General features: G+C 47.8%; 1 protein-coding gene across 1 annotated transcript in view; it reads right to left on the reverse strand.

Annotated features, from left to right (window-relative positions):
* The window catches only part of SAMD5 (sterile alpha motif domain containing 5), a 52,065-nt gene extending 41,683 nt beyond the window's left edge, over positions 1-10,382 (reverse strand). The window contains exon 1 of the mRNA XM_060030496.1: positions 9,918-10,382. Coding sequence (XP_059886479.1) covers positions 9,918-10,382 — 465 coding nt within the window. The remainder of the gene's footprint in view (positions 1-9,917) is intronic.
* Between the last annotated feature and the right edge of the window lie 2,564 nt (positions 10,383-12,946).

The raw sequence follows: 12,946 nt of genomic DNA on the forward strand, positions 1-12,946 counted from the left end.
AATTTTCTCAATTCAGTCTATTCACTTTTCAATCAGAAATATTTTCAAAATTGTATTAGAAACAATGATTTATTCACTATCAGTAAGAGCCCTTCAAATTTGTGAAGTTCTTTTAGAATTTACAAAACAACCTCATAAATATTATCCCATTTAATTCACACTACAACCTTTTGAGATAAATAATGGCATTATTTTACAGAAGAAATAACGTTTCTTAAACTAAAAAGATCACATTTCCTCATGTCTTCCAAGGACAGGGCAGAGAGAAAGGGCAGGCAAAGAAGGGGCCCTTAAAACAAAATGAAATTTTAAATTATGAACAAGACCTATAGAAACTCTAAACAATGTCAGTGATAAAACACTTCTCCCTGAAAAAAACCTTTTGTTGGCCTAACTTCTAGCTGTCACAGTTACTGTCGCGTTTCAATGACATTTACATTTGCTTCAAATTAGCATCTTCAAATTAGCGGGCCTCTCACTATTGTGGCCTCTCCTGCTGCGGAGCACAGGCTCCGGATGCGCAGGCTCAGCGGCCATGGTTCACGGGCCCAGCCGCTCCGCGACATGTGGGATCCTCCCGGACCGGGGCACGAACCCGTGTCCCCTCCATCGGCAGGCGGACTCTCACCACTGCGCCACCAGGGAAGCCCAAATTAGCATCTTTTATTACCTGTCCTTTTATAGGCATTGTGTCCTACCTGGGAGTTAATTCACAGAACTCCTGGTTATATGGTTGGCACCAACCCACGAACTTTGTTTTAAGAGTCCTTTCCAAAATAGGTTTGTAGGACTTCCCTGGTGGTGCAGTGGTTAAGAATCCGCCTGCCAATGCAGGGGACACGGGTTCAATCCCTGGTCCAGGAAGATTCCACATGCCGTGGAGCAACTAAGCCTGTGCACCACAACTACTGAGCCTGTGCTCTAGAGCCCGCGAGCCATAACTACTGAGTCCGTGTGCCACAACTACTGAAGCCCGTGCGCCTAGAGCCCGTGCTCCACAACAAGAGAAGCCACCGCAAGGAGAAGCCGGTACACCACAACAAACAGTAGCCACCGCTCGCTGCAACTAAAGAAAGCCCGGGTGCAGCAACGAAGACCTAACACAGCCAAAAGTAAATTAATTAATTAAAAAAAAAAACCTTAAAAATAAATAAATAAAGTAAGTTTGTAAAAGTTGTCATGTCTCTCCCATGGTACTACATGAATAAGTTAAACTGTAGATTGAAAATAAACAATGATAGCATTGTGATTTGTAAAAACAAAACAGAAAAACGTGAAACTTGAGTTAGTTCAATTCCATTATTCTTATGACCACTTAGAGTTTTTATATGTGTTGAAAAGTCAAAACAGTGAAACAGAGTACAAACTGCAATGTGCAATATGTTAGTTTGGTTAAGTGCAAATTTTATTTTATAGATGAAATGTTTTTATTAAATTTGAATTCTTTAAAACTGAAATATATTCCTTATTTTAACTGTTAACTGTTTAAAACTACAGAAGAAATCAAGAAAATAATTGCTGTGTATTATTCCATGACTTTTACTTAAAATAGCTTTGTCAAATAGAGGTAGGGTGTTAAAAAAATATGGGTGTCAAATACAACAGGTACACTTCTAGTCTTATTATAAAATTATGGTATGCTCTAGGGAAAATATCTTAAAATTCAGATTTTGGTAAAGAATACAATGCTGATTGTTTTCCTCATCTTTCGGACATGTTCCAAATGAAGTAGGTCTTATTTTGTTTGTATTTATAACTTTATGGAAACATAACAGTAAGGTTTTAAGAGCTCATTAGACCATTTATTTCAATTAGAAGCAGTAATGAAATCTCTTTAAACTATTAGATGTCACTTAGTCTCTATGTAAGATGGATTGTATGCTTAATGCCTTTTGGCATGATCCACAATTATTTGCCCTTAATACTTTTTATATTGACTGAAAACAAGGATTCGCTTCCTACTTCTCCCAGGCGTCCTCAAGTCCAAATCAGCGGTTGATCTGAAATAGCATTTTTCATAAAACTTAGCAAATAACTGTTAAAAACTTTTTAACTCAAGTGTTAGCAATAGTATAATAAGCCTTAGCTATAGCTAAGGACTCGATGCTGTTTCTAGCTCTACACAGACTATAACCTTGAAAAGTTATACCAATCATGGTCCTGGGTGTACTTTCCCTCACCATGGGCAATGTTCTTCCAAATACCTTAGGATATCCCTTGTTAATTTCAAGCACCAGCGTTGGTTGAGTCCGTGTCATCTGACTTACTTCAAGAAAATTCATTTCAGAACATATTTCTGGTGAACTAGAATCTAATTACTTACATAATCTGAAAAAAATGTGCTTTTTATCAAAATTTCTTTCTTATTTTTCATGGCATGCATTAGACAACTACCTAAGAGCAGACAAGGTTCATGAGGCCCCACCCTTAGTACTGCTAACCCTGCCCTGAGCATCTTTTCCTCACTGAAGAGTGAAGAAGGAAGAATGAGCACAACTGAGACCTCTTTAAGACTGGAGATGCCAGTGCAGAGAAAAGAGCTTTCTTTTTTTTTTGACCTTTTTAATTTTAATAAAAATATGAAAATAATAATACGTACCAAGAAGGAATAGCTGTATTTTTCTTCCCATCCACAGAGGCAGTAGTTAAGAGTGTGACCTTGGGCAAGTTGTATGACCTTGGGCAGGTTGCTTAACCTCTCTCTTTTTTTTGCTCCTTTTTTAGCTTCCTTTTTCTTTTTTTTTTTTGCGGTACGCGGGCCTCTCACTGCTGTGGCCTCTCCTGTCGTGGAGCACAGGCTCCGGACGCGCAGGCTCAGCGGCCATGGCTCACGGGCCTAGCCGCTCCACGGCATGTGAGATCTTCCCGGGCCGGGCACGAACCCGTGTCCCCTGCATCGGCAGGCGGACTCTCAACCACTGCGCCACCAGGGAAGCCCTTAATCTTCCTTTTTAAAAAAATTTTCATTGCAGTATATTTGCTTTACAATGTTGTGTTAGTTTCTACTGTACAGCAAAGTGGGTCAGTTATACATACATTCATATATATATATATATATATATATATCCCCTCTTTTTTGGATTTCCTTCCCATTTAGATCACCACAGAGCACTGAGTAGAGGTCCCTGTGCTATACAGTAGGTTCTCATTAGTTATCTATTTTATACACAGTATCAATAGTATATATGTCAATCTCTCACTACCAGGTGACAGTTTTGAACATTCCAACCGAATTTTGAAAATCTAATTTTTGAAGTTTTTACAAATAATTTTCATTATTGTATCCTCAGGCCTGCAGAAATGACTGCGTATCACTGGTACTAAAAATTTACTGCTGATTAATTACCAAATCCCCCTATTATCAGGAGTAAGACCTGGGCCAACAGGCTTTCCTGTACACAGCCAAGACATGACCACTATGATGGCGGCTGAAATGTCTAAGCAAGGACAGGTACGGGGTGGCAGGAGCCAGGCCACCCATCTGGCAAATGTTGTTTGCTCAATGCCTGCTAATATCCACAAACTTGGTTATAAGAGTCATTTTCTAAAATAAGTTTGTAGAAGTTGTCATGTCTCCCATGGTACTACATGAATCAGTCAAACAACAGATTGAAAATAAACAATGATATTAGCACCATGAAGGCAGAGACATTCTTGGGAGAAGGAATATTTACTGTCATTTCAGCTTCTGCCAGGACCCAAGGCACAACTCCAAAGGACGTAAGCATGTTCTCTGCCAACCTCTCTTTCCTTTCTAAATATTCTTTCTATATCCTTCACCCTGGCCCCAAAAAACAGAAGCCCTCATGCCACCTGTCTCTCCAAACACCTCCATCCCAAGCCATCTCTCCCCAAAATCCATGAATAACCCTGTTACCATGAGAGTCTTATTACTTACGGTAATTAAATTCACACTGAGGCGTGAATGAAGCTTAACACTCCTACAGCATTTTTAAAATAACATTATATTAACTCAGCTCTACTTGGTAGTGTGTGGCAAGGAGATATTTTTCAGTGAAGAAGTCTGTACACCTTCCCCGTCCACCATCTACCCTAGAGCCTGCCTTCCGCTTTTCCAAGTCTGCTAGAAAACAGGATACTTTTACAGTCCCATACAACCCACATCTACCACAACCCCCAGGCACAAGCACTGCCAAACTTACAGGACGCAATACAACATCACATAGCTTGTAACCTGCAGCGCAAACATAGGAATGGTGAGAGTACTTTCTATTCACGTAGAGCTATATATATCCTACAAGCATTATTGTATAACGTTTACATTTAGGCATAGCTATAAACACCAGATGCATAATACCTAGTATTTGTATATTAACGCAATACGCTCCGTAAACCTCTGATCTCTCCATCTCCCCCCTCACTGGTATCATGTGAGCAGACAGAGAAATGAGGGCTCTTCAACGCCATCCCCACAAAGTTCCCAGTCTCCTCATCCACCCTTCCTCTCCGCCCCTCTGTCATGGAGAAGGCATCCCCCCACACACTGGAAGTGTGTTCCCCTTTTTTTTCCAGTGCTCTGGACACAATTCCCTCCCACCTCCTTGATCTCTTGGGTGGTCTCCCTTCTCCCACATCTTCACCCGCTCCCTCTCTCTGGCTCCCTCCCACCAACACTTAGACATGCTGTAGCTTCTCTCATCCTTAAAAAAAAATACAAATTCACAAAACTCTTCCCTTGACTCAAATTCTCCCTTCTTCCTCCATCTATAGCTTTAGTCTATTTTCTCAGTCTGACTTCATTAAAAAGTTGCGTATAGTACATCCAGACAATGGACTATTACTCAGGGCTAAAAACAAATAAGCTATCAAGCCATGAAAAGACACAAAGGAATCATAAATGCCTATCACCAAGTGAAAGAAACCAATCTGAAAAAGTTATATACTATGTAGCCTTTCCAAATATGTGACGTTCTAGAAAAGGCAATACCGTGGAGAGAGCAAAAAATCATTGCTTGCCAGGAGTTGGGGGAAAAGAAGAATGAATGGGCAGAGCACAGAGGACTTTTAGGGCAATGAATATACTCTGCACGATACCATAATGATGGCTACATGTCATTCATTATACATTTGTTCAAAGTCAAGAATGCACACCACCAAGAGTGACCGCCTGATGTAAGCTATGAACTTTAGGTGATTATAATGTATCAAGGTAGGTTCATCAATTGTAACAAATGTCCCACTTCTGGTGGGAGCGAGGAACACTATGCATGTGTGGGACAGGGGTATATAGGAACTCTCTGGACCATCCTCTCAATTTTTCTGAGAACCTAAAACTGCTCTTTAAAAAAAATTAAATCTTAAAAACAAAAGTTGTCTATGCTCCCTGTTTCCACGTCCTCTCATTGGTCCATCACTTGAACCTGCTATTTCAGAGGTCCCCACTGGCATGGCTGCTACTTCCCATGGCATGGATACATTTAGTTCTCGTCCTGCTTGACCGGTCTCTGACCTCCTGACCAGTCCCTCCTCCTTGAAGTGTCACTGCTTCCACTGACTCACCCTTTCTGCCTCCCTCGAAGGTTCTTCGTCCTCTGCCCATCTCCCAAATCCTGGTGTTCCCCAGGGTTCTGTCCTGGTCCCTTCTCCCTCTACAGATCACTCGTATTTGTGGCTTCAATGTGCAGACTACTCCCAAATCTGTATCTTTTGTCCCAGCATCTCTCCTCTGCTCCACAACTGTATTTCCAACTGCCAACTAGACAAATATGTTCAAATATGCCTCCGGCATCAGTATATTTAAACCTGAAGGCAACATCTCTGTTTCCAAACTTGCTCTTTTCCTGGGCCCCTTGCTTAGGAAAGGGCATCGCAATCCTAAATCAGAAATCTACACGTCATCCCAACCTCTCTCCCCTCATCCCTGTCGTCCAAACAATCATCCAGTCCCAGCAATTCTACCCCTCAGTTACCTCCACGGCGCCTCCCAGCCTGTCGCCACGCAGTCCAGGCTGCCGGCAAATCTCTCCTGACACTGCAACCTCGTCCTAATCATTTCCTCTATCTCTGGTCAGGATCCATCAATAGCTCCCCTCTCGAGATACACTCCAGCGCCTACATATTACTCCAAGGCCGTCCAGGACCAGCCCCTGCCTGTCTCGCCATCTCTTGCCACTTCTTCCAAGCATTCCGTGCTCCAGCCAGACTGAATTCCTTTAAATTCCCGGTGCCCTGCTGCACTTCTTCCCTTTCTGGCCCTTTGCACACACTGTTCTCTATACCTAGAACACTTGTTCCCTTAGGACCCTCCTCTCCTTCAGGCTAAACCCTCCATCCTTCAGTTCTCAGACCAAAGGCCAGTTCTAGAAAGTCTGCCATGATCCCCCTCCCCGCAAACTAGGTTGGAAGCAATCACTATACTTTATCATTGCTGTTCATCCCATTTTATGTCTTCCCCGCTAGATCCCAAGTTCCTTGAAGGCAGGACTTCTGCATCCTGCCAATCACAGTAACCTGGAGCCTGGCAGAGCCTCAGCATAGAGAAGCTTGATAAAGTATCGAGAACATGAACACAAAGCTTTTCCTAATCCTTACTTTGTGAAAACATATCCCCACTTCATTAAGGTAGAAATCACAGCAGTCGGAGAAGCTAAGGACAGAGCAGAAGAGGGATTCATCCAATGTTTTTAGATTTCAAGCAGCGCTCTTTCCAAGCTCCTGGTTTTCCAAAGCTGGATTGCCTTGGTACAGAGAGAAACTTACTTTTCTTACATTTTAACTCACCTAAAAGAGGAAAGTGGCAACTGTTGATAAGACAATGAACACAGCACTGCAGCACAGTTCCCGGTAACATTAACTGTTATTGGGGCAAATACCACAATCCTGCAGTCCTTTCAAGTAATTCCTGGGAAAATTCCTCAACTTACTTTCCTCTGTAAAGATTCACTATTCCTGCCTTGATCACCCTACATAAAATCCGCTTTCAAACCATCTAATATTCTCACCAAAGTACAAAAAAATTACAAGGATCAGCCATGCAAAGACTATAAAGGAGACGTGAGGCCTCTCTAACAAGCAGAATTCCAAATGCACAGAATGAACACTGTGTTCTGATCCTGACAGATCCAAGGAATCTGGAGAAATTAAACAGTGGCTCACACTTTAAAGAAGAGTCCTGGGCTTCCCTGGTGGCGCAGTGGTTAAGAATCCGCCTGCCAATGCAGGGGACACGGGTTCAAGCCGTGGTCCGGGAAGATCCCACATGCCGCAGAGCAACTAAGCCCACAACTACTTGTGCGCCACAACTACTGAGCCTGTGCTCTAGAGCCCGTGAGACACAACTACTGAAGCCCGCGTGCCTAGAGCCCGGGCTCCGCAACAAGAGAAGCCACTGCAATAAGAAGCCCGCGCACCACAACGAAGAGTAGCCCCTGCTCACTGCAGCTAGAGAAAGCCCGTGTGCAGCAACAAAGACCCAATGCAGCCAAAAATTAATTAATTAATTAATTTTAAAAAAAAGAGTCCTAACACTGTTGCAGAAAACAACTTCTTAGATCATTTAAAATCCAAAATTTAAGAAGCAATGCATACGTAGGCAACAAATTCAGAAAAAGCAACATGATCTGGCACTGTACATGTGCATGCTCAGTTTGGGGTACATTAATTGTATTTTAGTTTCTATTTCAGTGTGTGTTTTTCTTGTAACAAATACATGAAGTGACAGAATTTTTTTTACACTTAAATTCGTCAGCTCCATTTTTTTGGTCCCCACTTGGAGCATCGATGAAGGAGGTACACAAACACTTCTGGCCCCATTTCATTCTTCATCACTTTGAGAAATTACATATGTGTAGAAAGTGAATGAGGGTATATTTTTACTATCAAACATTATTGTAATGGGATTTATATAGAAGTTGACAGAAAGTATTATTTACAAAAGTAAATAGTACTACAATGTAAGTCGAAATTTTCTTCGATAAATTGCACTGACTCAAATGCACTACCATCTCACACACTGATCTAGGCAGGAATGCGCAGTCCAAAGCCAATGCCCAGACATTCATGTCCTTAGAACCCTCTTCCACTTATCCTTTTCAGCTTCTGACTTTGATATCGAGGCCTTTTTAAGCATCAGAACCAAAATGTGTTACATCATCCCCACCTGCAGCCCACACTCTCCTCTACCCACCCTGCCCCGTACCCAGCTCTTCTGAAGAAGCAGCAAGCCCTAGTGATATGAACTTGTACCCGGCATCCCTTTCTGGCCAGGACTTGACCTCTGCCCTCACCAGGTGCCCAGGAGCTCACACTCTCTCAGCCTAAGCCCACCTCACTTCCCAGGATGTAATCACAAAAGTCTGACTGGCCTTGAACTCCTTTGACCTGCCATCTCCAGGAACGAGCCTTTATTTTACACTGATGTCAGAGTCACTGTATACACACTACACGTATCTCCACCTCTACCTGCCTGGGAAAACTGTGTTCTCCCCTTCATCGCCCTGTTTGGGGCACATAGCAGAAACACAGTCAGAGTGGGTAACTGGAACATGTGTTTAACTTAAGGCAAACTGTCCTCCGGACTTGCCCTCTTTATATAGCTCATACAAAACAAATTTATACTCTTAAGCAGGTTGTCTCAGTTGCCTGTCTTACAAGATAACCTATGGATAATATTAAACCTTCTATTCTCATCTACCCTAGATATTTTTATCTACATTTTACAAAGTTTTCTCTTGAACTTCCTTAAATCCAGACGTTATGACCGTAACTTAGGACTATAAAGCAACGCAAGTGCCCTAGACAAGCACACAACATTTGGATTATCCGCACACAACATTTGGATTACCCGCATGTCTCTGCTGCGGTGCTGTGTCTACTCCCCTCCAGCTACAGCATCCTTGCCACCATTCTCCGCTGGGCTTCTCTCTATGTCTTGACTTTCCCGCTGAGGTGCTCCTTTTCCTGGGCAACTCCCGGCAAGCTTGAGGATTACATATACTGTTTACTTCTCCCTTTCAAGTCAGGACCCTCTACCTGGATGGCTGCAGAAGCCTGAACTGAACAGACTCAGCTGGTGGCCGAGCTCTTGTGAGAAATTAAGACTTTCCGTAGTTAATTATTAAAGGCCCAAATCCACAGTTCAGCCTTCCTCACAGATCGGCTGCCATACTTTCCCAGCTTCTCCCCAGGGAAGTCCTCACTGGTGATGGAAAATCTCACTTCCTTGTGCTGTGCTCTCCTTTCCGACATGAGAATCCACTCAGGCTTTCTAGAAGTCACAGCTGTACCTGCTTCATCTCATCTGGATTAATAATCAACCAAACCGGTGACCCAGCAGCACGCCCTCAGTGACCCCATTACCACCAATGTCCTTAGCACCCATTACCTCCCTACACTTAAGCTGAAGGAACTTATCCCAAGCGGACTGACTTGTGTTTTGTTAACTTTTCCCCTAGACTGTTCATGTCAATCGTTCACTTTTCAAATTTGCAGCTGGGATTCGACTTTATGGAATTGAGAGCAACAGGGCATCATTTCTCACTCTTTGAAGGAAAGGGTCGGCCAATTTCCCTTGGGAGCTTCTCAGAAAGGTGAGAAAAAGAAAGGTCGAGAACAATGTGGGTTTTAACCAGTCTTCTGGTACCTTCAGACCCAAACACTCCCACGGAGGGTATCATGACTGTCCTGTGCTCCTGGAGAAGCACCGCGCACCCAGTTCCTGACCGAGCCTACGCGGACACTTGGTCCTAGTTTAGAAGTAACACCTGGGTGAGGGAGCCTGTCGTATAAACCGTTGGTGGCACCGGGAAGCAAGGAATAAAAAGCGAACACAGAAGAGAATCCCAAATACCCAGAGCCTCCTCGTCTCCCGTCGTTTCCCGGGAAAAGCGGGCTGCCAAGCCTGGGCAGGAGCGGCCGGGCCGCGTCCCTCCCGCCGCGCGCCCACGCCGCCTCCTTACCTTGCGGGAGTACGGGGGCTTGCTCAGGTGGATGCCGTCGCGGACGAGCTTATCCCTGATCATGATCTTCAGCTTCAGCTTCGGGTAGCTCACCAGCTCCCTGCCGCGAGGGGCGGTCGTCAGGCTGCGGGGGTCCCCGCGGGGGCCCTGGGCCTGGCCGCCGCAAGGCTCCCCCCGGCGGCGAGTGGGGACGGCGACCGAAGGCGGCCCGGGTGGCGCGGGCGGCGGCTGCGGCTCCAGCGTGAAGTAGAGGCCGGCGGCGGCGGCGTCCTGCTCCCGCAGCCGGCGCACGGCCTCCAGGATGCGACGCCGGTGCGCGGGCGCCAGCACCCCGATGGCGTCCAGGTCCGGGTCCCCGATCTGCTTGCACACCTCCAGGTCATCGTAGCCGTTATCCACGAAGGACTCCGCGTACTGCGGGAGCTGCAGCGCTTTCAGCCACTCGTAAACTATGTTGGTGCACATGGTGGGACTGGAACCCCCGCCGGCAAACGGCGTCCCAGCGCCCGAGCGGCACGGCCGGCACCAGTTCTGAGAACTTTTAATCCTCTCCTCCAAAGGGAAAGAAAAAAATCTCAGTGAAGTTTTCCTTTTAAAGAAAAGGATAGGGCCGGAGATAGAAAGCCATCAGAAGCCTGAAGAGGGAGAAGCGGAAAAGCGGCAAAGTGAATTCCCCAAGCAGCCTGGAGCTCGCAGGCACTGGCGGCTGGGGGAGCCGCTCCGCGCCGCCCCTAGATTCTCCGCCGCCGCCGCCGCCGCCGGCGCCTAGGGGAGGGGCGCGCGGCGGGCGCGCGAGGGGGCGGAGGAGGGCGGGGCCCGGGCACACCCCTCGGACCCGCGCGGGGTCAGCGGCGCCTCGCGCCGCCCAGGACTTTCCGCAGCCCGGACCGTCCTAGGGCTGCGCGCCGCATCTCAGTTTCTGGCCGCCGCCGTTGGCGTCTGAACGCGCGCCCCACGCTGCGGAGGCAGCTCCTCGGCGCAGATCCGCGGCCGCCCAGGAGCGCCTCGTCTTCGCTAGTGCGAGTCACTGTCGTCCTCCTAGCGGAGAGGGGGTGTCTCCTAAACTGCCTGGCTCCCGCGGATGCCTTGGATTGCTTTTCACATTTGTTTTTAATCCGCTTTCTCTAGCTCGTGGAAATCTCTGCGCTCACTTCTTCCCGAACCTCTCTGGCTGCAGCCTGCGCGCTCGCCGGTCGCCCACGGGCACTTCCCCAGGCTGGGAGAGGCTGGGAGAGGCTGGAAGGTCAAGTTTCCCTTCTTTCCCGATCCGCGTTGGATCCCCCTTGCTCGGAGCCCGCGCGCAAGGCCGGAGCCCGGCGTTCTGGCTTCTCCCAGGAACGGCCGCTCGGCCGGGCTTGGCTCGGCGGGTGGGCGCGACGCGGGGACCGCCCGTTTCAGCCGGCGCTGCGTGCGGCCCCTCCTCGCTGCAGCTGGGCACTCTGGGCGGCGGGAGAGGCTGGTACTTCTGCCTGGCTCTCCCTTCCTAGGCCCCCGGGTCTGCGAAAGTTTGGGACGGGTTGTACGAAATTTCCCCTCGGCTGGCGCATTCCCTGCCGCCCCGCCCCCCCCACCCACCCCGGCGACTTTCTGCCGGGTTCTCTCACCCTCGTCTCCACTGTGCTTTCTTTCTGGTCCCCCACACACCCCTGCCAGCACTCTGCCCTGCCTCTTCGGGTGCTCTACCCCCAGGGATGACACTTCGAGGCGTTCAGTCCAGGAGCCTGGGGAGCAGAGCTTACGCCTCCCGCCCCGGGATCGCGTGGACATCGATACACCAGCACCCAGCTCGCGTTAGAGGAGACGCACCAACCTCCGCCCGCCACACTTTCTCTCTAGGGTAGAACACCATCTACCGATTTTCCCTTTCGTGCCCAATGCCTGAACAGGCGCCTGGGGCGGGGACCCGAGGAGCAGGTGGAACCGCCGAGTGCCTCGCCCGAGTTTCCTTAAGTGTGTTGACCTCTTCTTGGAGCTAAGGGAATTTTGGTCTAGGTACTCAGTGGGGCAGGTTCACTGCCTCCACTCTTCGCGGAAGGGCGTTTCAACTTCGCACCTGACCCATTTCAGGACCTGAACTAGACACTTTTCCTGGAGTCGCCGTGGGGCGTGCCAGCCGCTAGCCCCGACTCGACGATGATGTCAGTGTCGTTTCCAGACCTGCTCATTTAGCCTTCAGGGCAGGGAGGGGGTCCTCTTTCCTAAATCAAAAGAGCTGAACCCCTTTGGGGACGTAGAGCCCTTAAAGAATCAAATGACAGTTTTGGCCCTTTGGGCGAGCAAAACAACCCACCTAGGTGCACCCAAAATATTGCCTATAGCTGGGTGCAGGGGGAGAGGGTGGGCCGGGTTCCCAAGCCTCCGGACTCGCGGATACCACATTAAGAACAGTTGCCAGGAAGGATCTGCCAGGAAGGAGTCTGGTGAGCGTGGGGAGTCGAGCGCGAAGAGCTGTGGGGCTGCATGTAGCCCGTCCCCCACCCGCGCTGGGTCGCCCGGGTCACGCCTGACGGAGCTCGCCCTAGGGTCGCCGGCAATGCTAGGTTGCGTTTCTCCCGCGCGCTTGGGTGCTGAAAGCACCAAGCCCCTTCCGCCCGGCGCAGCTCGCCGTCTCTCTCTCGCCAAAGCAGGCTCACAGTGCCTCCTAGCGATCGCGCGGCCGAATTTTAACGAGTTGTTCAAGCACCCCTACCCCCAAACTTACTCAGCCAAAGAAGTGAGCTTCAAGGCTTTATATTAGTTCCCCGACCCCCTTTTAAAATACAAATGTTTACAGCAGGTTTACCTTTGTACCCCGACACTGTTTCATAAAGACCTTTGACTTTTAGGAGGAAAATACTCCAGCAGTTTGAACTATGCTGCTAAGAACAGAAGTTACAGCAGGTTATTTATTTGTAATTTACCATACGCCAGGTACTTACACATATCTCCTTATATATGGAAAGCCGTATTATTATCCAGCATCTTACAGAAGAAGAAATGGAGGCACCGAAACACCAATTTGCCCACCCACCCCACCCCAAAGATGTCAC

Source organism: Delphinus delphis, chromosome 14, assembly GCF_949987515.2.
Source record: "Delphinus delphis chromosome 14, mDelDel1.2, whole genome shotgun sequence".
Taxonomy (NCBI): Eukaryota; Metazoa; Chordata; class Mammalia; order Artiodactyla; family Delphinidae; genus Delphinus; species Delphinus delphis.